Below are 24,053 nucleotides of genomic sequence, written 5' to 3'. Positions count from 1 at the left end.
GTGCTTTTCAGCTATGCTACTGAAGGTAGTAGTACAACCAGGCCATGAAGAGCGTTCCCTAACATGAGCCACACCGACAGCAAGCCGTGTATAATGCCTACCATACTCCAGGAGACACAAGGTTAGCTAATTGGTACACTGGTTCCAAAAACAGTGGGTAAGTCAAGTTCCTTGAATCACCCAATTGACGCCTGTTTTCATTCGAATCGCCCTTATCAAGTTGTATCCACCGTTGTTTACCTTATCATTGTAAGTTCCATTCCCTGACTGTTTCTGCCCTAAAACAAGTTTCTCGCACCACTCAGTCCCCCAGTCCACCCACCATTTCTACATGTAACATCACTCCACCAACTGACCAGATAAGCGATCCAGTAGTATCTTCTTTTAGATTTCTACTTTCTTTACTATCTTTCCTTTCCATAAAAGAACAATTCCCTCACTATGCCCTCTACACTTACTGCTCATTTCCTTCCAGAAGTCTCTGGTGGATGGAAAATTGCCTCGCGCCGCGGGTTGCAAATACAAATATGCCTCTACCGAGACCACACCTAGATCCAATACAACCCCCCATCAATTTCCATACCCTGAATTCCAATAAACCCCAAATGACGTTCCCCGCTTTTCTTCACCCTCCCTCTTCACTATAAATACCCCTGGTTTTTTCCAACTTCTTTTCCTCCCATTTTTCACCCACCTCTTCGTTTGCTTCTTGCTGGAAGAACGGTCACCGCGCTGGCGCGGTTTATTTGTTTTCTCGCCCCAGAGTTTCGCCCCACGGCGCGCTCTACCGCCAGAATCGAAGGCCTTTCTACTGCCAGCCCGCGCCAGAACTGTTTTCCTCCCAGCAACTGGTTCTCTTTCGCTCTCCCGCACTGAAGCCTTTGTTTACCTTTCCAGGGACTGATCTACTACTACAACATCATGAAGGCTAGAGATAGAAAACCGGCTGTCAAACAACAGCTGATATCGAGCTTTTTTGCTAACGTTCCGGCTAAAAAACCATTGACTACTCCTGAAAAAGTGGTGGCTGGAAGGTCCAACTCTAGGCTCTCTGCTATTACCAGTACCAAGGGAGCGTTTGATGAGTTTGGCTCGTCAGATACGTCGTTTGGGTCGCCAGAAATGACAAACTTCAGCAACCCGCTACTTTCGAAATTGTCTCGGTCAGACTCGACTACTGGTCTGCCTGAACGGCCCAGATCGAAGTTTGCCCTGCCTAAAGAGGACTTGTTTGTTGTGGCTGATTCTGATGATGAAGATAAGGAAAATAATACTCCACGGTCAACCAGCCCGGTAAAGCAAATTCCATTAAAAAGAGCAGGCTCCTCCAACTTGTCTGAAATATTCAATGGCGCAAGAAAGCCCACCAAAAGGCCTGCTTCCCAGGTTCAAGAACCGACCTTCCCACCCAGAGAACCTCAAAGTGGAGAGATCAGACTAAGTGACGAACAAAGAGCAATTCTTGAACACGTCATTATCAGGGGAGAAAACGTCTTCTTTACTGGTTCTGCCGGTACTGGTAAGTCGGTTGTCCTACGCTACTTGGTCCAAGCATTGTATAGAAAGCATGGCATGTTTAGCGTGGGTGTCACAGCATCTACAGGGCTAGCAGCATGTAATATTGGTGGCCAGACTTTACATAAATATTTATGCATTGGTTTGGGAACAGGGGATCCACAAGAGTTGGCTAAGAAAATCCTGAGGAAACCAGAATCTCAACGGGCATGGAAGAACACGAGAGTGCTCATTATAGATGAGATCCTGATGATTGATGCCAAGCTATTTTCGAAAATAGACCAGATTGCAAAAATTATAAGAAAATCAAGGGAACCTTTTGGCGGAATGCAATTGGTTTGCACCGGTGATTTCTTCCAGCTTCCACCAGTATCAAAAGATAACCTGAGCAAATACTGTTTCAAGAGTCTCGCATGGAAGAGGGGAATTCAGCGTACAATCACACTCACACAAGTCTTCCGTCAGAAGGGTGATACTCAATTGATTGATATGCTTAATGCGTTGCGTCATGGTGATTTGGCTCCCGAAATGGTGGCCTTATTCCACCTGCTTCTGAGAAAGGTCCATTATACAGATGGCATTGAACCCACAGAATTGTTCCCCACGAGACAAGAAGTGAAGCGGGCCAATGAATGGAGGTTGCATCGACTTCCAGGAAAACTACAAAGATTCCACGCTATAGATAACGTGAAGGATGGCTATTTGACGAAATTATACGATAATCTAATGTGTGAACAGAGCCTCGATCTAAAAACCGGCTCTCAGGTTATGTTTTTGAAGAACCACGACAGTGTTGTTAATGGATCGATTGGCACAGTCTTGGGTTTTATGCCAGATAGTCTCTGGCTGACTGTGGGCATTACCTTTGGCTTTCGTGAGGCGATAAACCCTTGTCCCGAGTACTGCGACGCTGTTCGACTTATTTGTGACTTAATTGGAAGAAGCGACTATACAGATGAACAAAGGGCGATATATGAGAGTCTACCTTTATTCTGGAGGTCAAAGATGGAGAAGATCGTGGTCAAAGCTTTCCAAGTGCCCCCGGAGGCAGAGGCTTTGCCAATTGTGATGTTCAAAACTCCCGATGGATTTAAAGTGACGAAGGTTGACCGTGAGGATTTCACGGTGGATCAAGTTCCAGTCAAAGGGCCAGATGGCAAGACAGAGCTCATGAAGAGGACACAGCTCCCCTTACTCTTGGCATGGGCCATGTCTATCCATAAAGCACAGGGCCAGTCCATCGACAGACTCAGAGTTGATCTAAGGAAAACATTCGAAAAAGGTCAAGTGTATGTGGCGCTTTCTCGTGCTACTAGTAAAGATCGCTTGGAAATCTTGAACTTTGACCATCGACGCATCTCTGTCTCCGATGAAGTTGTTAAATTTTACAATTCTTTGACTTCTCATCAATAAACCCAAAAGAAGAAATCAAACAAACTTCTCCACCCATTATGTTCCATAGGGGAAACCATGCAACCAGATCAGAGTCAAACGCGAGATGGTCTAAGAAGCACAAAAACTGGGACCAGTTTTGCAACCAGCATAGTTATACGAAAGAATGCATCCACCAGAAGGCTTCCTTATGCCTTCCTCATGCCTTCTAATTGCATAAAAAAAAACATCAATTCTTACTTTCCTTCTTCGTCTTTCGGCGGGTCTGCTATCCCGGCCGAGTCTGTGTCCTTCACATAGCTATATCTCTACATTACGGCGCCATACCTCACCGCGGAAAATTACGATAAGAGTGGTATATTTACCTGCTTTATCCACTGATGCATTGAGGAAAGCTAAATTTGCTATCCATGTCTTCAAGGAGGAATTGCTCTGTTTCGTATGTGGCATAATTGTGTTTCATTGTTTTGCATATTACTAACCATTTAGCTGCCTCAACTGTCGAGCCAAAAAGGTATGAGTATCTCTAGTGTACTGGAAAATCGCCTATACTAACTGATAGCGTAAATGCGATGGACAAGAAGTGTGTAAGCACTGTCGAAAATATAATCTTAAGTGTGAAAGGCCAGATGATGATAATAGAAGTATAAGGTTGACAACAACAGAGACCCAAAAACTCCGAGGCTTGGTGTCGCTGCTTCAAGGCACCTTGTCCAGGGTTCATAATGTGGCTTTTCAACAGAATCAGTTATCCAATGCTACCGTGCTCGAGGAGATACGGCGACTCTTACAGCCATCGGTAAAGAGGGAGGGTGAGAATGTTGATGTGCCTGCTAAAAGGAAACTTCCAGTGTCGATTGGTGCTACTAGTGGAGGTAGTTACTCGATCTTTGGTCCTACATCGGCATTTTACAATTTGGTGGATATGTCAAACAACTCTGATTCGGCTGATCCTTTTGATAATATGCTCATGAACTCGTCTTCGTTGATAACATGTCTTGAAAACTTCTTTAAATATCAGTATCCCGATATTGCTACATTCATTCACAGAGAGAGTTTTCTTAATGACTTTTTACATCCACTGAACTTCAAGGGATACTGTTCAGAGGAGCTTATCTATGCCATCGCTGCATTGGGCGCAAAATGTTCAGATGACGATAATTTACGAAGCCTGGCTGGTTCATACTTCGAAACATCGAAATCTAAGATCTTCTCAAAGAAAATCTGTGTCCCTCATGTTAACACATTACAAGCTTTATTGTGTCTCTCGCTATATGAGCTCGGTGATGGTAATGCCTCTGCTAGTTGGATGTTGTCTGGGATGGCATTTAGAATGGGTTACGACTTGGGTTTTCAGTTGAATCCTCAGGAGTGGGCCATTGAACAAGGCGCTGATGAAGCCCATCCTGCTATCATTAACAATATGGATGTGATGGTTCGTTCTCGTGTCTATTGGGGCTGTTTTGTGTTTGATCATTTTGTAAGTCTTCTTATGGGCCGTCCGGTAACGGTTAGGAAATCTGAAGCCACCATCCCATCGAGTGAACATCTCCCCAATTCTACTGATATCGATAACTTCATTTTTCAGCCCACAAATGATCCCCATAGTGTGGCCAACATAGATGCATCACAATCTTTGGTATCCTTATGTTCCTTGAGTGAATGCATTGGCCTGATTCTTTCGGAAGTGTTCTCTAAGGATTCTGCTGGTGACGATATGTCTTACCTTACGAGGCGAAAGATTCAGGATTTCAATCTGTATTTGGAAGAGTGGAGAAGCAAGATTCCTACAGAAATGAGATGGAACAGAGCCACGTTGAAGAAGCAGAACTACAACCCTACACTGCTGAACTTCCGTCTCTACTACTACATTTTGGTCCTTTGTTTGAACAGACCATTCATGAATACCAAAATTGAAGACAATCTGTCGCATTCCTTGTGCAACAATGCCGTTTCTGAGTTGGCTATCTGTCTTGACAAATTCAACATGTCTGGGCTCCCGCCTTCAATTCTTGTTGTCTACCTGTCTATTCTTGGAATCAGTGTGGCGTTGTTGAAAATTCATTCCAATCGTGACGCACTTGTGGCAGACCATGACATTGAGAACTTGAAAGTATACTACACAACCATCTCCAGATCGTGCCAAAACTGGAAACTAGCAACACGGTCGCTTCTCTACTTGAAGAAAAAAATCGCCGAACTAGGACTCAACGATCTTAACAAAATTTTCGAATCTGCCGCTGAAGCTTACCAAGAGAGCCATTCCCAAGCAGACTGGGATCACCTCTTCGACGGCATGGACGCCAATATGGACTGGGCTTTATCTGACAATGTCTTTTCCAACTTCTTCGACTTCCTCAACACCGACGACGTCACCCGAGTCAACAACTAAATGTACAATACACCAAACCAGAAAACTCCCGCAACTTGGAGTTTTTCGCAACCAAAATGTCTAACCTGTAGCTTTTTTTCGTCTCTGCCTAAGGTAGTGCGAAATTATTCGATATCTCTCGTTCACCATAGTTTGCCATCATCAACCCCGAGGACTTCCAACCCCCAATGTCATCTAATACTTCTTCGTCAAACTCGGGTGATTTGGGATACAATGGCTTCCCTGTTTCGCTCAGCTACTTTGTGGCTGTGCCTGAAGTTCAGCTAATTGAAGATCCCAATATCGCAGTGCTCTTCAAGTCACTTTCCAAGAAGAATAGCGTGACAAGAGAGAAGAACCTTAGTGACTTGGTGAAATCTTTCAATGATCCAAACTGTACTATTACTGACGCTGTGATCATGTGCTGGATCCAGCTGTACCCAAAGCTAGCATTGGATAACTCGAAGCCAGTCAGACTTCTTGCTCATCAAGTACAGGGCACGCTATTGAGGAGAGTAGGTGGGAAAGAGTTTGGCAAGTACTTGAAAAGTACTATTCCTTTGTGGCTTCTGAGTATTTTCGATACTGACTCGCCAGTGGCTAACGGATCGTATAAAGAGCTTCTTGAAAGCTTCCAAAACGATAAGGAAAGGGTCGATAAGAAACTTTGGCATGTCTTCAGCGAACAGATTATCAATTACATTCACACAATTGTATGCTTGGAGTCGCATGAAAGTTTATCTGACCTTAGGTACGTCAAGAAGGAAGATTCGATTGCTAAGTATGAAAGGGCAGTTGTGGGTGCACTTTCCATGCTTCGGAAACTCATTGATATTACCAATAATGACGACTCTTTTGCATTAACAGACAACTCTAAGCAGCAGGCCAACGAGGTTTTGCAGCTGGATGAGCTTTGGGATCCATTGGCTTCTTGCTCTGATCCAGAGACTATTAATGTCGGTCTCTTTAAAGCATATCTCGGACTTTTAAAGACCCTTTTTGATCTTCAGGAAAACAAAACTCCTTTTCCTTTTACAGCGCAGATCGAAGATCTCAAGGGTCTTTATAAGCTTGTGAGCAAAAAGCTAATCAAGAATGTTAAGCTCAAGGAGAGCGAGAAAGTACAACCTCTCATTTACTCCAATGTTATCATACAGTTTTGGGATACGTTGAATGTGTTGACCTCATTCACTCAAATGGATGCAGAGGCAAAGAAGTCACTCAAAATCAAGAAGAATTTCTGGGAGTTGGCTGGCTCAAAAGCCCACTCGCGCCTTATGGATTATATTAAGTTAGGCCATTGCAACTCTGATCCATTGTACTATAATGTACTTAAAGCATTCTTTAGAAATGCATCATCTGTGGAAATTAAGTCAGACTCTGACGACCTTTTCTTGGACTTGAACTCAAGCAAACATATCAAGAGCATTATGAAATCCTTGCTCCTTCAATACCCAAAACTTCCAACATTTGCATTTAAGAAGACAGCTGTCGATTGTATCTTTGTTGTTCTTCAACTATCTTCATCCAAACATGTCAGTGACTTAAAGAAGGAAGCATTCTTGACAATTTTAGATGGCCTTTCTTTGAAAAGAATACGGAAAGCCGATGTTCCAACCAGAGATCAAGCTCTTGAAATACTTGGTCAATCTTGTAAGGACTTGGATTATGATGCTGTGAGCAATGATCTTTGTGAATCCATCAGCAGTTCTGACAAGATCACTTTACTTGGTTTCCAGTTCAAGAACGAGTTTCAGCTGGTCGCCTCATCCTATGTGTCTTTACTTGACAAGGATGAGTCGAATAAATTGGCTGATAAGGTGCTTTTATCCATGCTGGACATGTTTGAACTTCCTGATCTCACTCGTGCCTTCGAGGTTTTCATCAGTTGCCTTCACAAAGGGTTCAGCAGAGAAACAAAAGAATGGATTCCATTGCTTCCATCGTACTGTACTCCTGGCTTTACAGACCTTCCATTCGAGGTTCTCCGTATTGTTCTTGATGCTAACGTCGATTGGGTCAACTATGAAGAACTCATCAATGATGTTTTTACGAAGGTATCAACAGATGTTCAAGACGCCCTTCCAAAACTTCTAGGTATTCTTAACGAAGCAGAGACTGTATCTGAAGCCGACTTACCAGAGGTGAAAGCATACTTGAAGACCTTGTCGGTGAAAAAGACCACTTCTTCCTCGGATAGTGAGGTCGTTTACAATTATATCAACGATCCGGAAATCCTCCGCAATCTTCTCACTTCTTCGACCGTACACGAGGACCCTGAGCGTTTCATAACGGCAGTATCCCTGTCGGGTACAAAGTTGGCGAACCTTGATAATGACTCCCGGGCTGGTCTCGCTCACGTAATCCTTGGGAGCTTGAAGACTTCGAGTGTTGCAACCATATCTTCTTTCTTGTCACTTGTCGAAGACGAAAACTTTGTGTCTACGACCTTGTTTTCTAACATTGACAAGTCAGACACTTCGACTGAGAAAGTTATAGAGTTGTTGTCTCAACATCCTAGATATTTCCCCTTGGAAGAGATTTCTCAAAAGATTCATCAAGCGGTGAGTTTAGTTGACATCAATAGCGTTGCGATTTCTAACCCCATATCTCAGAATGTTCACTTGGGGAGCCAACCAACTCAGCCACAGCTTGATAGCTCCATTGTCGGCATAACGCGTTTATTGAGGTCAGTCTTGGTCGCTAATAAGGAACCGTCGATTGAATTGATCGCTATTGCAGTGTTGGCCACTGAATACCTCCATGACTTCTTATTTTTAGCCCAAACAGAGAAAGCGCTGGCAGACGCATTGGAGGAGAAATCCCAGTTAGACGAGTTACTCAATCGCCATGTTTTTGCAACGCTGGAGAGTGTCACAAAATTTTTCAATGGACTGGACGAGGCTACCTCGATCGAAGGGAGGATATTCGGAGCCGTGTCATCAAAGGGACCATGGAATGTCAAGGATCTCTATTTTGCTCGTTACACTACTCGTGTATTTTCCTCTGAATTTGAAAAGATCTCTTTGGCAGATTTCGAAGCTCTTGATGTCAAGGTTACCAAGCTTGCCAACCAGCCTCTCATCTTGGCTATATACTTGTCATCCGTTTCAAAGTTCTTAGGTGCTTCGAAGAAACTCGACAGGTTAAGAAGCTTCGTTTTTGCCGAGATCTTGGGTGTTAAGTCTTCTCCTGATATTTTGGAACTGGGAAAGTTGTGGTTGACATTGGCTATCAACTTCTTCAATGTGGACTTCGAAGAGTACCCAGAATACGAAATTTTGCCTCCTCACAAAATGGGAATGCTTATTAACCATATTTCCAGCTGGTTAGACTCCGATATTGCTTATGAGGATGACTTCTTGGTCATTAGAAGTCTCTTGGCATTATTTTTCTCCAACTTGCTTAGCCGTTGTCCAGAAACTGCTCCAGATAAGTCATGGGAAGTTGCGTTCGATTTGTGCCTTAATAATCTAAGCACTGCACAACTCGAGACGAACAATATCGAGTTAAGATATCTTACAGTGAAATTGAGTTCATCGTTGCTTAAAAACACAGAAGTACATGGACAGTGGAAGGAAACAAGGACATCTCTCCTTGAAGAACTTTGCGATCTCATGCTGAACGACGAGATTGAAAAGCTGAATCAAAAGCTCGACAATCAAGCTGTCGAATTGACCAACGAGGCTTTGAGAAGAGCCATGGGCGGCTCCGATATTCCAAATCGCATAATTTCTGATACCTCAGACAAACTCTACAAAGCGCTTCACTCCTCAAAGTTTGTCGATATTCAGAGGATTGCAACTGTTCTTTTGCAGAAGCAAATTCTTTCAACTCGTGATGACTTTGTCGTTGAGTATCAGCTCAACAGAACCAATTTAAACGGTTCTGAAGAAAACTTGGCTCAGGCTAAATTACCTGATCAGCTTTTAGAAGCAGTTATGAAATTCGATGAAGATCTTGAGCTTTCGGTCGATCATAGAAGAGAACATGTTACCATGTCCTATTTGTGGAGTTGGTTGTTAATTTTTGCTTATTTCAAGGACTCTACTTATGGAATAAGAACTGATTATATCAACCAGCTCAAAGAGCATAATAGCATTGAGCATTTATTGAATGTCATTTTCGACCACGTTGATCTCTCAGACTCAAAGTTCTTAAAGACTTTGGCCGACGGCAACGTTGACAAACTTAACCGTGTTGATCCAGAAAACTGTTTGATAGCTGGCTATTCAACAAGTCAGGGATGCGTGGGCGAAGATTTGATTTACGAAATGAAGTTTTTGCTTGTCCATCTTTATCTTATGTGCCTTCAGTACATGGGATCCTTCAGCCAGCAATGGTTTAGCGAGCTCAGAGATTTACAGTTGAAGAAGCAAGTTGAAAAGTTCTCTGTCAAATTCATTTCGCCCATTCTCACATCTAAAATGTTGAACGAGGTTGACGAATCCAAATCCAAGCTTACAGACAAAGACGAAAATCTTACCATCAAGGTGAACAGGGTTACGAACGAGATTAGAACTATTTACATTATTGACGAGCAAAAGATGGAAATGATAGTCAAAATTCCAGAGACGTTTCCACTCTCCAGCGTTCTAGTCCTGGGACCCTTGCGCTTAGGTGTTAAGGAGAACCAATGGAAAGCATGGTTGCTAGCTTCCCAGAGAGTCGTTTCATTAACGAATGGCTCAATCACAGACTGTATCGAGCTTTTCAACAGGAATGTCAACTTGCACTTTTCTGGATTCGAAGAGTGCGCTATCTGTTATTCGATTTTGCATCAAGACCACTCTTTGCCCTCCAAAACGTGTCCAACTTGTCTGAACAAGTTTCATGCTGCTTGCCTCTACAAGTGGTTTAAGAGTTCTGGAAGCAGTACCTGTCCATTGTGTCGTACTGCCTTCAACTTCCGTGCAGCTAGAGCTTGATCGTGACCAAGGATTATCTTCTTTGGCCACGAATATTTGCATTTCCAGGCCGGGCTGGAGCTCGCTGTGGAATAGCCGTCGGAGCATTCCCAGTTTGTTGACGCGCCCAGGGTGCACCAGTTAATGCTATGTTAGCTTGAGTAGTCTTCTGGCCAGAATAGCCGTTAATAAAACCAGGCAAAGTATCTTCCTTTTCTTTCTCTTGTTCGCTTGCAATATCTCTGATGGGTAATTGTTGTTTCGTTTCAGCATCGACCCAAGGGAAGAGCCCCGAGCCAAACCAGAAGTGCTGTACCACGGGAAACTTGCCAAGGACTTCAACTTCATACATCTTAAGCAACCCCGATAAAACCTTAGACCACAAAGTCACCGTCTTGTGAATGTCATAAATAATAGGTGAATGTTCATTAAAAGGTCCCAGTTTGATCTTAAAGATGAACGCTATAGCGTTCACGTAGAAATTAGTCTCCTTGTAGTCTTCAATACTGAGGGATGAAAGAATTTGCAGTACTGGTGGAACATACTGGCGGCTGTCACCATCAATGTTAAACTGAGCAGCACCGAGTATATAAATAAAGTGAAAGTGGTCATCTAGACCCAGACTCCATGAGAGCCCGCCGGCTCGAGACTGTAAACCAAAATTAACCGGCGAACCAAGTCATAGTACTTGGCAAATACCACGAGAATCTCTGTTGCATCAACCTTGGTGATATCGAATATCTTGAGCTCTATGAGGCCACCGATAAAGGCAACGAAGGATAGTTCATGGCCTGATCCATAGTCAAGTCTAATTGGGGAACCAAATGAATTGAGCAAGTAATACAGAAGTTCCTGTTGAAGACCGTCATCAGATGCAAGCTTTTCAAGCAATGGTCCAGCAATTGCTTCAGCCTTGTCCTGCCACTCTCTCCGGGCCATATTACCAAACCTCCTAGGCCCTTCCAATGGAGGTGTCTCGTCTATCAATCTATTGAGCGACAGAAGAATATCGAGAACAGCAATAGTAGCCTCTGAAAACAGCTCAAATTGATCTTCTTTGAGAACATTACTGGAAACCTTCTCTCTCGTGACCAAAGAAACGTCAAATACGTTCTTTGGCAAGGCTGTTCCCTTTGCTTTCTGCACAATGAGGTTAATGACATTATGTAGCCTTTCGTATGCAATAGAGCTCTTGAAATGCTGCAAATCAGCAGTATCGAAGATACATTTGACTGGGGAGGAGAATTTGGGTGCCATTGTCAAATAGTGGTTGGATAGATTCTGTGGTTAATGCGTTATGCTGTGTAGTATCCATGTACAGTGTGTACAGGATTAACCACTATCAGTTGGGATCACCCACTTCTGCTTTTGAACAGGAGATGTTTTACTCCTTTTAGGATGTAGGTGGTTCTTCAGAAGGTTGCTTTTTAACCTTGACGGGTGAAGTATCTGGCGAAAGAGCCATGCGGGTCTTCTTGGAGGGACTCAGTTCGGGTGAACTTAAACGCGACTCTACCAGGGCTTTTGCAGCCATAGAAGACTCGGTCAACAAAGGTCTATGGGAAAGAACGTTCTTCATACTCATGTAGTTTTCAGATTTTTTGATTTCTAGAGGTGAATCGTTTTCATCATCCTCTGGAACAAAGAGCGAGCCATTCTCCTCGAACGGGTTCTTTCTTTGTTGAAAAAATGCAGTAACAGTGCCTTGGTTGGGTAAAAGTTCGTATTTGTCTTTGAGTGTCTTTCTCCTTCTTCTTGGTTCTTTCTTGATAGGTGACAGGTTTCTTTCTGGTTTCGAGGGACTGGTTTCGATCTCTTCGTCGCTATCAAGATTGATGACTTCAACAGATTCTTTCGATTTCTTGGTGGGCGACATTCCAGGCCAAAGGGCATCAAGGGTTGTCTTTTGTGGAGATGTTTTCTTTTTGCTTGGTGATTTTCTTCGTTGATCAAGTAATTGTTTCCTTTCAAGATCTTTCACGAGCTTAGGGTCTACTAAGCGAATGGAGTTCATTGGTACGGTCACCGCTGTTAGCTTTTCGTCATCTTCTTCGTCATTCCTTTGAACCAGAGCATCCGGATCCTGGCTGTCTTCTTCATTATTTTCGTCGTCATCATAATCACCAAAATCATTATTATTGGATCGTCCTTCCTTCTTGACCAAGTATACTTTGTCGTGAAGCTTTGTTCTCTGGAACTTGAGAACACCTAATTGAACCCCATCGACAATTTTGCTTCTTGCAAGGAAGATTTCTCCATTTGCCTTTGGAGAAATTAGGAGTTTCAAAGCAAAGGATTTGAGGTTGAACTTTCTTTCCCTCGGTAGCGCATACTGTTCCTTTTCTAAGGATTTACCCCTACCTTTTCCAACAAAGAGGAATCTTCCTTTCTCGACCACCAGTTCGCCAATGTCACCAGGGTCACAGACGTAATTGTATCTCTTCACGCTCTGCGAGTCGTCCTCGGGAGTTAGTCCTGGCATATCGTCGATGATAGCCTTGAGCTCACCAAAACTCGTAGAATATGGCGTGAACTTGAACACCTTAGGGTTCACCAAGGGAAAGAAATAAAGCAAAGCATAGTAATCGTCCACTTTAACCTCGGCTTTCATAGTTGTCAGACGCCCAAAAATCTCCCTATGCTGTTCTCGTAGGAAAGAGTCCAAATACTTATTAAATGCTCTTAGACTATCAGCTCGATCTAGTTCCGGTTTGAGAGTCTTCCAAGGCTGTAGCAGCACAGCTCTTGCCTTTTCCTGGTCAATGAAAGTCTCTGCAAACATAGCAGAGAAGTCGGGAAGAGATCCAAAATCTTGAGTTGTTTTCCTCGGCAGACTTGAAAGCAAATTCGTTCCACAAAGAGCAATTTCCTTTGCACGAGTGATGCCAATGCCCTCAGCACCAGTGGAGTAGTCACCTCCTCGAAGAATAGCGAGCAAAACCATTCTGTTCTTGTCCAAGCCTGTCATTTCTGTCACTTTATCCATGTGCACTGGAGTGACATAATAGTCTGTATTGCTCAAGACAGGCTTGTTTTCACTGTTTATGTATTTCACACGGTTAAACAAACGTAGCATTTTCGTTGCTCCAAACACCAAAGTGTCTGAATCATCAGATACCACATAGTCCACCACCCCAAGCTTCTGAAGCCATGCACATTCAGCCTCTGCTTCTCCTGGAGCCTGAACGATATCCATACAATTTCTTTGTAGGATCCTTTTAAGTCTCTCCACTAGCCCCAGCCCCTCCACGTAATTCGAAGGGTGCACTCTATGGAACTGTTCTAGCACCTCGTCATAGTTCAAGGACCCTGCAATCTCAGGTATATTACCGTGTCTTAACTTGCTGGGCTTGAATTTTCCATCAAACACGATCACAAACGAAACATTATGCTGTACCAAGTACCATAACTTTGCCATGAAATTCCTTATCGTTCTTTCCTGGATCACTTGGTCCTCAGGGTTCGCGTCTGGAAGCTGAGAGTAAAACATGAACATATAGGCGTCGATGGCGACCCTGGGCGGTCTACCATAGTGCTCAATGAAGTGAGCAAGAAATACCGGGAATGGCGTTCTCGAGTCGCATGCTGGGCTTACCACTGGCCATAGATCAGCTATACCCATTGCATGTCTCTAGAGATGGAGTAGTAACTGTACGTGAAAAGATGCGAATACAGGGCGTAGTAGTGGAGAAGGCGATTTAGAGGGAACACAAAACGGTGAATACGGATTTGACTCGGGGTCCACGTAGAGGCGATTTTGGAGATTTCGGAGGTTGTATTTTTATTTGAAAATATTGAAAATTGACTTTTTTGAAGTGAAATGTATTTGTGAGGTATTGTGGATATTGCTCTAGGATTGCAAAATATGCTGTTACTTGGCTCGCTTTCTACAGAAACTGCGAATGTGCTTAATCGTATGGACACAAGTTAAAAGGTTGTTCTCCGACAATGGTTGAATGAATGAGAAAGCAATTTTTAATCGATAGATAGTAAAACCAAAGTACAAAACAAATAAGGAAAATTAAAAAGGTTAAAGTATAGAAGTAAGAGGGCAGTGAACCTACGTGGTAGATGTAGAGGTTCAGGAGCAGAATGGCAGAGACAATGTAGAATGAGTATTAAAACTTTAAAGAAACAGAGATTGAACATTGACTGATTTTGATTCATCGACACTATAAAGGCATAACTATTAGAAAGACGTTCTTTCTTACTGGATAGGCTTGACTAAGTATAAGGTGACTACGCCAACGAGGCCCGCCAAGCCTTACATCCATCAGTGGATAAACAATCCGATCTTTTCCTCTTCGAATGAAAAGACTTTAAAAGGACACAAAGTCATTTATTTACCACTTGTTCTTATATGCCTTTTGATCTGCCTCGGCCATCGTTCCATAAGTGGCCATACGACTTTGGCTGCGAAACGAGACATCAGTGGCTGCAAACATCACATATCCTCAACATAAGGTAGAAACCACCACTTCTCTTCCAATTTTCTTCTATATCAGAGCTTTTCATAATCTGAGTAGCATTCAGAGAATAAAGTCTCCCCAAAATCCACCACAAGATCACCAGCCCATCGATATCTGTACCATTACCTATGTTGCAGAGACGTAAGACAAGCCTCTCGAGATATCCACAAAACGGCCGATGGAAATGTAACCAAGTTTCCCGGCCGTTTTCCCCACCAACCCCGACCACCTGACATCGCTTTACTCTTTGTATATTATGGAAACCATCAGGTCCGAGATTGGACCACTTCTACACTGGGGTCTCCTCTCGTGCAGGCATATTCCACTTAAAACATAGGTGCTTCAGCAGAAGAAGGAATTCCATCATCCACACGCCAACCACACACACATAAGCTGCACAAATAAATGATAGCACCAGATTCCCTAGGGCAACTCGTCTGTGGAGGGTTCCAAGGAACAACAGTGACGCCGCAGGCGTACCAACTTATTGTCAAATACAAAGTGTCAGCCATGATACTTCTGCGAAAGAATGCCCATCTGGTGGAGCAGATGTCGAAATTAACCCGGGACTTGCAATACATCGCTTATAAACATGCTGGTTACAAATACCCCTTGCTCTTTGCAGTGGATATGGAGGGCGGTATGTTGAACTCGTTGTTTGACTCACAAAACTTGGTTCAGTACCCTGGTGCCATGGCTTTAGCGGCTTCGGGTGATCCCCAGCTAGCGTACGAAGTATCCAAGGCGTTAGCAGAGGAGCTTCGGTATATTGGCTTTTCTATCATCTTGGGTCCAGTGCTTGATGTGATCACGAAACTCTCGCATCAGCTTGTCCTGGTTCGGTCCTTTGGAACTACTATAGATGAAGTGACCAAGTACGGCAAGGCTGTGGCCAAGGGCCTCAAAGATGGTGGTCTTATTACAGTGGGTAAGCATTTTCCAGGTATAGGTAACGCATCGGTTGACTCGTTGCTTGAGGTTCCTATGATGGCTGATTCATTAGAACAAATCAGACGCTTCAACTCTGTGCCTTTCGTTGAGCTCATCAATGAAGGTTTAGTGGATGGTATCTCTGCTGCTGGCTGTGGAGTTCCTACCATCTCTCCAGATGAAACGCATGCTTGTCTTCTGCCGGTGCTCATAAATCAGTTTCTTCGACAAGAGATCGGGTTTGATGGCTTCGTTATCAGTGAATGCTTAGAGATGGATGCCTTATATCATTCTATTGGTTTAGGCCAAGGCGTTATGTTGGCTGTCTGTGCTGGGTGCGACCTAGTAATGGTCTGTCACGATTTCGAACTCCAGATCGAGGCGATTGAGTCGCTTTCGATTGCCGTCAATAACGGCACTTTGGAGGAACACATGTATACGCCGTCGTTAGCTCGAATCGAAAAGCTTCAGAAAATGCTACCGACGTGGGATCAGATCTTCCCCGATGATAACCCGCTAGATCCTACCCTTTTTAGGCTAGCTCACCCGGAAACGTGGAAGCAACACAAAGCATTATCTGAATATGCATACAGACGTTCTATTACCCTTGTTAGAGACTATGAGAGTGTCATTCCATTGACGCAATTCCTTAAGCCCAAGGAACAGAATAATATCTTGATTCTTACTCCCTTGTTGAACCCGATTTACCCGCAACTGGAAGACCCTTCGAAGAAAAACCTATATCCTGGAGAATCCGTGTTTCTGAAATTCGGCGAACACCTTTCTGAATTTTCAGATTCCGAAAACTTCAATGTGCTCCATACAACGTATACTGCAAACGGACTCACAGCTCTTCATGAATCCTTAATTGAACATTCCCAGGCAGTGATTGTTTTCACTTCTGAAGCTTCAAGAAACATGTACCAAATTGGTATAGTCAAGTATGTTTCCATACTATGCGGTGCTTCACCTCTGTCACTTTCCCAACAGTCCGGTCAAGCACATTTGTCAAAACCATTGGTCATTGTGGCCACACTGTCGCCATATGATTTCTACTACAACAAAAGTATTGGATCTGCTTATTTATGCTGTTACGATTACACAGAAAATGTTCTCAAAGAACTCGTTGGTGTCTTGATGGGCACCTATCCGGCTCAAGGATGTGTACCTGGAGAGAAGAAGTTTGTGGCCGACAGAAGCAGAAAGAGAAGAATTGCTCTGAGTCCTGGAAAGCTGCCTGAAAAGCCTCGCAGATCTGTACCACCTAAACGAAAATGGCTTGTCGATGACTTTGACTGTCACAGAGATTGGCGTGGCCTCCTAAAACTATTCAAAGGAAACCAGCCAAACTTCAGCGAGTCGACTTTCAGACTACTTGTGTCATTCCTACATTCAACTTCTGCAACCCAGCGTCATTTTGTTATAAGAAACTCGAGTCTTAATATCCTTTATGGAGTTGTGATAACGTGGGTGCAAGACATTGGCTCAAAAGATTTCCCAGATGAGGATAAGACAGGAAGTATAGTTTACTTGTTGGTTGACAAGAGTAAGCGTTTACAACTGATTGGAAAGAACTTGCATCTCAGGGCAATGCGCTACTTACTTAAAGAACAGCATTGTACAACGGTGACTTTAGGTTGCCTGTTTCCAATGCCAGTGTTCTTTGAAGAAGGATTCGAAGACAGGAATCTGTCATTCCTCCATAATGTTGGCTGGGATGTTACCGAACAAACGAAACTGTGGCCCAACCATATTATGGTCCTCAATGAACTCTCATCATGGTCTGTACCACAGAAGATCTTCCGTGAGTTGATGATTGTTGGTGTTCGGTTCGATATTTGTCTGCAGATGGATAAGCTTGAGGCTTTGGTTCTGCGGGCTACAGAATATGACGCTCAAGAGAAGGCCCTGCCGGTGTCTACATCTACTACCAATACTCCGGATCTGAATCCAACCGTTACAGATGTGAAGACGCATAACAGATGGCTACGAGAACTCTACCGTGAAGCAATGCATTGCAATGACAATAATTCGGCGTTTGAGGCAAAGATCATCATAGCTCTTGAACCCAGCAATCAGAATGTCATTGGTGGTATTATACTTTTCACGAACAAGAGTAATCTTGCCAAATACTATCCGTTCGTGGAAGAGGCGTGTCTCGGAACAGGAACTTACAGGAAAGAGGCATTGGTGGGAGGAATTGTTGGACCGGTAATTGATCCGAGCTACTCCAACCTTACTGAGATTTTCAAGTTTGGTCTCATATGTTCGGCGGTGACGTATCTCAAGTCCAATTACTGCGATATCAACTCTGCTAACAGCATGAACTCATGTATGATGGTTGAAGTGATGGACGGGAAATCATTCAACGGGATCAAAGCAATTGGATTCGAACCATGGAGACAGTACCACCTGTATTATGATAGACAGAGGGAAGAGCTTATCAATCTTAAGGAAACGAACTAAATCCTGATCCAAGGAGCCCCGCCATAGCCCCTCGCCAACGGTCCCGGATAAACACGATTGCTGAGGGGCAGATTGTTAAGCCGACGCCAAATATCTTGTGTCAGGAAGAAATATGCTGAAAAGAGGTATAGCCGTTGGCAGCCGGTGCGCTCGGATCAGTGGAAGTACCTAGAGGGTCCCATGGAAAAAGCACCCGAGGAGAGACGCGAGGCACAATTTTTCAACTCCAGGAAATATTAAAAAAAAAAAGAAAGAAAAAAGGGACGAAAGAAAAGAAAGAAACAAAAGTGGCCTGACTACCATTCCTCCAAAAGATCCGAGCCGGAAGATTATGGATGGACCTAGAGGGGTCCTAAATGGCAAGCTTTACTGACTCTGAGCAACGGTTAGCCAGTGTTGGCTGTTAAGGAATAATGTCGCGTGTACATAGAAGGCACAAAGCACATATGTGAACAATCAGTTGCCAATTGATCTCTGGGCTGATGTTTTTTCTTTCATAATGAACGGGGTATGCTTGCGCACAAGTGACGTTTGAATACATTAACGAGAAAAGCCCAAAACTGGCCAAAGGGAGGAGTAGTCCCCTAGCCCTTTGCTCCCAACACACTAGCGGCGCTGGTGAATGTAGCTTGTTTGGGTGTGTTGAGCCTGTGAGACCTTCGCCCTGGGTTAAATTAAGCGCCCGGGCATACATGGGTGAGCACATCTTGCTACCCCAAAGTAGGCACAAACGGTATGTTCCGAGACATGGCAACAAAAGAGATACAAACACCCCACTGGAAGGTAACCTAACTTTTCCCGGGCCCACTACAACCAATCAGGTAAATACAATCCACCCTTACTATACTTCTGACTGGGAACAAACCAAAGGCTGGCCAGGTAAAAGAAATAGGACCCCGGAGCAAGGCGGAACCCACAGAAGAGAAGCACCCACTACATACAGGATTTCTCCATTCTCCCGGGCAACCCATCTAGGCTCCTGTCTGTTCCGTGACCAACCGAAGAGAAAGTCGCGCCACCCGGATTTTTCCTACCGCCAAAAACGCTGGTCCTCGCAAGTTACCCCATACTTTCCATAGCGCGCATGCCTGTGCCCCATACATTATTTCCCTTGTCCCGGCCGTAGGGCGTCTGCCTGCAGTACGGCTTACCCCAGCATGTGGATCCGCAGTCCCGGGGCCCTTGTAGGGCAGGGCGTTTCTTTACCTTTTGTGACAAGCTGCAAAATTGTGCAACGCCAGCAGTTGGGGTCCCTGCTGGATTCTAGGAATATATAAAGAGTGACATTTCCCCCACATTTTCAGGTTTTTTTTTTTTCTCTCTTTGACTTTAATCAACTCTATCAATCATGGTTCCACCTACCGCTGTTGAATCTTCTTTGAACTTTACTGATCACCCAACGATCCAGACTACTGAGGACCCATTGGTCCAGCAGTTGTCTCTTAAAGACGATGTCACCATTAGACACAACGCTCCTCCACCAACTTTGTACGAGGATGGTCTTTTGGAGAAGGGTACTACCATTTCTTCCACCGGTGCCTTGATGGCTTACTCTGGTAAGAAGACTGGTAGATCTCCAAAGGATAAGAGAATTGTCGACGAGGAGACCTCTTCCCAGAACATTTGGTGGGGTCCTGTCAACAAGCAGGTTGACGAGTTGACCTGGAAGATTTCCAGATCCAGAGCTTTGGACTACTTGAGAACCAGAGAGAAGTTGTTCGTTGTTGACGCTTACGCTGGTTGGGACCCTCGTTACAGAATCAAGGTTAGAATTATCTGTGCCAGAGCTTACCACGCTTTGTTCATGACCAACATGTTGATCAGACCAACTGACGAGGAGCTCGAGAACTTTGGTGAGCCAGACTTCACCATCTACAATGCTGGTCAGTTCCCAGCTAACACTTACACCAAGGGTATGACCTCTTCTACCTCTGTTGAGATCAACTTCAAGGATATGGAGATGGTTATCTTGGGTACTGAGTACGCTGGTGAGATGAAGAAGGGTATCTTCACTGTCATGTTCTACTTGATGCCTATCAAGCACAAGGTTTTGACTTTGCACTCTTCTGCTAACCAGGGTAACGAAAAGGGTGATGTCACCTTGTTCTTTGGTTTGTCCGGTACCGGTAAGACCACCTTGTCTGCTGATCCAAACAGAAAGTTGATTGGTGACGATGAGCACTGTTGGTCTGACAACGGTGTGTTCAACATTGAAGGTGGTTGTTACGCCAAGTGTTTGGACTTGTCCCAGGAGAAGGAGCCAGAGATTTTCAACTCTATCAAGTTTGGTTCCATCTTGGAGAATGTTGTCTACAACCCAGAGACCAAGATTGTTGACTACAACGACTCTTCCATCACGGAAAACACTAGATGTGCATACCCAATTGACTTTATCCCATCGGCCAAGATTCCATGTTTGGCTGACACACACCCAACCAACATCATCTTGTTGACCTGTGACGCCTCTGGTGTTTTGCCACCAGTGTCTAAGTTGACCAACTCCCAGGTGATGTACCACTTTATTTCTGGTTACACCTCCAAGATGGCTGGTACTGAGGAGGGTGTCACTGAGCCACAGGCTACCTTCTCTGCTTGTTTCGGTCAACCATTCTTGGTGTTGCACCCAATGAAGTACGCTCAGCAATTGTCTGACAAGATTTCTCAGCACAATGCCAACGCTTGGTTGCTTAATACCGGTTGGGCTGGTGCTTCTGCCGCTAGAGGTGGTAAGAGATGTCCATTGAAGTACACTAGAGCCATTTTGGACTCCATCCACAACGGTGCTTTGAGCCAGGTTGAGTACGAGGAGTTCCCAGTGTTCAACTTGAACGTTCCAAAGAGCTGTCCAGGTGTTCCAGCTGAGCTTCTTAATCCTATCAACGCTTGGTCCGAGGGTGAGGCTTCCTTCAAGAAGGAGATCAACTCCTTGGCTGGTAAGTTCGTTGACAACTTCAAGAAGTACGCTGACCAGGCCACCTCTGAGGTGCAGGCTGCTGGCCCAACTGTCTAAAGCTTTCGCATATAGTGCATTACACAACATTTTAAGGTAACAAAAACATCATGTAGATAATACTTCACATGGGTGTGGGGGCACCCACCACTAACTGCGGGCCATGTGATACACCACAAAAACTTAAACACACACACACACACATACATAGGCACAAATAATTTGAATGTTAACGCTTTGATCAGTCCCTAGCCCACGGAAGCACCAACTTCACAATCCAAGACCGTTGGAAACCTGTTTGGCGCAGACGCATCGGTTCCGTGCCAAATAACGGTTTTTCGCAGCCATTCACAGCAAAAGCGCAAGCTGTACAATGTCCAGAGAACAAATGGATCTTTCGCTCAACTGCATTGGAGAAGCTTACGTTAACTACTACGCCTTCTGTGTTATTTTCTTATCCTTTTATTTTTTTCTCGTCCCTGAAAGTGTCATAGTGCGTTGGTTGCAAGGCATTGTGTAGAGACGGATCCGTGACTGGTGAACCAAAATCTCATGGCCACAAAGAAACCTCTAACAATGGAGGGGGTTGGAACCGCTTTCCTAGCAACGCTAAACTCCGCACAACCAGACGAAATGTTTGACGGTAAACCACCGGAGATTACATTCTAGGTAACGGATTTAACAGTCTATTTCCAAAGCCTCTTAAATAAAACAACCATTCAAAGGGTCCCACCCCTCCTTCTAAGAGCATCTGTCAAAAAAAGTTCTCGTAAGGCGTGCACACCGAGAGCCACTCCCATCTTTTTTTGTGGTGCTATTTTTTTTTTTTTTTCGCAGCCATTCACATGCGGTAGAATACCAACTGGAGTTAGGATTTAATCATACTATTCTGGTTCTTTTCACACTTGGCTGAGGGAACGTAGGACCGTTTGCCTCGCAAAATAGAAATAGCCTATTTTGCGGGGGCCTTGGAAACTCCGAACACTCGAAGCGCCGTTGCTCTCCCTCGACTCCCCCAGCGCCCGCAACCACACATAACCTGGGGAACCCTCCTAAAAAGTACAACAAAATGAATTGAAAGTAACACAAACAGCTCCCAAAGGAAAGGTTAAAGAGTTAAACTTCACATCTCTCTTCCCGCTCTTCCCGTTTTGTCTAACCTTCTTTCTGGTTTACCCTTTGTGCTCTCTGAAACTTTCGCCAGTCTCTTCTTGCTTTTCCCCTCGCTGCGCTGCAGGCTTCTTACCTCCAATAATGGCCCCTTTCGCACATCGCTAATCTCCACACACATATAAAGCTCACAGCGTTCGCTGCGCTTGACTTTTTCTGATTGTTTTAACCCCATACAAATTCTTTTTTTTCGAAATGCTGGTTATCGCTGATCTAACCAATAAAGCTCCTGAACTCCCCTGGTGGGCGGTTGCCGTTCTTGCGCTTGTAGCTTACAGGTTATTCAATGTGATTACTTACTATATTGCTTACAAGCGTTCTGGTGCCTCTTTGGCTCCGGCTGTTTCCGATGGTTGGTATGGCTTTAAGCTCATGAAGCTTATCGTGGAGAAACAGCGTAATGGTGAAATGCCTGACTACTTGTACGGGCGTTTCCTCGAGACGGGCCACGATACTGTCCACTTCACCATGGCTGGTACACCCGTGGTGTCCACTAGAGACCCAGAGAACATCAAGGCTCTTTTGGGTACGCAGTTTAACGATTTCATCTTGGGTCTTCGTCACAGACAGTTTCAGATTTTGCTCGGTGACGGTATCTTTACTTTGGACGGTTTGGGATGGAAACACTCCAGAGCCATGTTGCGTCCTCAGTTTGCTAGAGAACAAGTGGGCCATGTGAGAGCCTTGGAACCTCATGTCCAGTCTCTTGCTAAGCTTATTCGTGAAGCCAACGGCCAGGAATTTGACATTCAGCCTTTGTTCTTTAAGTTGACCATTGATTCCGGTACTGAGTTTTTGTTTGGTGAGTCTTGTGAGTCCTTGCGTGAGGATGAGCCTGGTGTGGCCGACAGTGGCCCTGCTGTTAAGCGTGAGTTTGCTAAGGCTTTTAACATTTCCCAATCGTACTTGTTTATGAGAGCTGGTTTCCAAAAACTTTATTGGATTGTTAACAACCCTCGCTTCTGGAGAAACAACAAGATTGTTCATGAATTCGCTGACTACTACGTTCACAAGGCTTTGAACTCTAGCCCAGAGGAGGTTGAAAAGTTCTCCAACTCGGGTTACGTTTTCTTGTATGAATTGGCCAAACAAACTAGAGACCCTAAGGTTTTGAGAGACCAGTGTTTGAACATTTTGTTGGCTGCTCGTGATACCACCGCCGGTTTGTTATCTTTCATGTTCTTTGAGCTCGCCAGAAACCCTCAAGTCTTTGCTAGATTGCGTGAAGAAATTGTTCAGAACTTTGGTGAGGGCGATGACGTTGACTTGTCTGGTATCACATTCGAGTCCTTGAAGAAGCTTGAATACTTGAAATGGGTCATCAACGAAACTCTCAGATTATACCCTTCTGTGCCTCAGAACTTCCGTGTTGCTACCAAGGATACTTCTCTCCCAAGAGGTGGTGGCCCAGATGGAAACCAGCCCGTCTTTGTCAGAAAGGGCCAGACAGTCACTTATACCATTTTCGCTACCCACAGATTGGAGTCTGTCTACGGTAAGGATGCCTTGAGCTGGAGACCAGAGAGATGGGGTGAAGTGAACATGAAGAAGGTTGGATGGGGATTCCTTCCTTTCAACGGTGGACCAAGAATTTGCTTGGGCCAACAATTTGCATTGACCGAAGCATCTTATGTCACAGTTAGACTCTTGCAAATGTTCAAGAACATCAGATCATTTGACGACTGCGACATTCCAAAGAAGGCTTCCCACTTGACCATGTCCTTGCACGAAGGTGCCCACATCAGCTTAGCTTAGGCTCCACTTTTGGCAAATATTTATTATGATCATGTACGAATATGTGAAGGATTGTAGAATAAAACAATAAATGTACAGAATTGAAAAGAATATACTGGAAATATAGAGGTTGTAGTGGCTACAAGTTG

The 24,053-nt window shown here is 44.3% G+C and overlaps 6 protein-coding genes across 6 annotated transcripts; 5 read left to right on the top strand and 1 right to left on the bottom strand. All coding sequences in view use genetic code 12, as the record gives it.

Moving 5' to 3' along the window:
• Positions 1-921: 921 nt before the first annotated feature.
• CXQ85_002044 (uncharacterized protein) lies at positions 922-5,299 on the top strand (the record flags this gene model as incomplete). The annotated part of the gene is made up of 2 exons (XM_025485734.1): positions 922-2,892; positions 3,470-5,299. 2 exons carry the CDS (start codon positions 922-924, stop codon positions 5,297-5,299), a joined length of 3,801 nt encoding a protein of 1,266 aa, XP_025341199.1.
• A 167-nt stretch (positions 5,300-5,466) lies between these two features.
• On the top strand, positions 5,467-10,139 carry CXQ85_002043 (ubiquitin-protein ligase; the record flags this gene model as incomplete). Its single annotated transcript, XM_025485733.1, has 2 exons — positions 5,467-10,031; positions 10,064-10,139. The coding sequence occupies 2 exons, from the start codon at positions 5,467-5,469 to the stop codon at positions 10,137-10,139; spliced, it is 4,641 nt and encodes a 1,546-aa protein (XP_025341198.1).
• An 80-nt stretch (positions 10,140-10,219) lies between these two features.
• On the bottom strand, positions 10,220-13,807 carry CXQ85_002042 (uncharacterized protein; the record flags this gene model as incomplete). Its single annotated transcript, XM_025485732.1, has 3 exons — positions 10,220-10,834; positions 10,861-11,417; positions 11,692-13,807. The coding sequence occupies 3 exons, from the start codon at positions 13,805-13,807 to the stop codon at positions 10,220-10,222; spliced, it is 3,288 nt and encodes a 1,095-aa protein (XP_025341197.1).
• A 1,357-nt stretch (positions 13,808-15,164) lies between these two features.
• On the top strand, positions 15,165-18,050 carry NGS1 (Ngs1p; the record flags this gene model as incomplete). Its single annotated transcript, XM_025485731.1, has 1 exon — positions 15,165-18,050. The coding sequence occupies one exon, from the start codon at positions 15,165-15,167 to the stop codon at positions 18,048-18,050; it is 2,886 nt and encodes a 961-aa protein (XP_025341196.1).
• Positions 18,051-19,398: 1,348 nt separating this feature from the next.
• On the top strand, positions 19,399-21,060 carry PCK1 (phosphoenolpyruvate carboxykinase; the record flags this gene model as incomplete). The annotated part of the gene is made up of 1 exon (XM_025485730.1): positions 19,399-21,060. The coding sequence occupies one exon, from the start codon at positions 19,399-19,401 to the stop codon at positions 21,058-21,060; it is 1,662 nt and encodes a 553-aa protein (XP_025341195.1).
• A 1,305-nt stretch (positions 21,061-22,365) lies between these two features.
• Positions 22,366-23,925, top strand: ALK2 (Alk2p; the record flags this gene model as incomplete). The annotated part of the gene is made up of 1 exon (XM_025485729.1): positions 22,366-23,925. The coding sequence occupies one exon, from the start codon at positions 22,366-22,368 to the stop codon at positions 23,923-23,925; it is 1,560 nt and encodes a 519-aa protein (XP_025341194.1).
• Positions 23,926-24,053: the final 128 nt, after the last annotated feature.

Source organism: Candidozyma haemuli (genome assembly GCF_002926055.2).
Source record: "Candidozyma haemuli strain B11899 chromosome Unknown C_2014730914, whole genome shotgun sequence".
In the NCBI taxonomy this organism is placed as follows: domain Eukaryota; kingdom Fungi; phylum Ascomycota; class Pichiomycetes; order Serinales; family Metschnikowiaceae; genus Candidozyma; species Candidozyma haemuli.
This window is presented reverse-complemented; position numbering and strand designations above follow the sequence as displayed.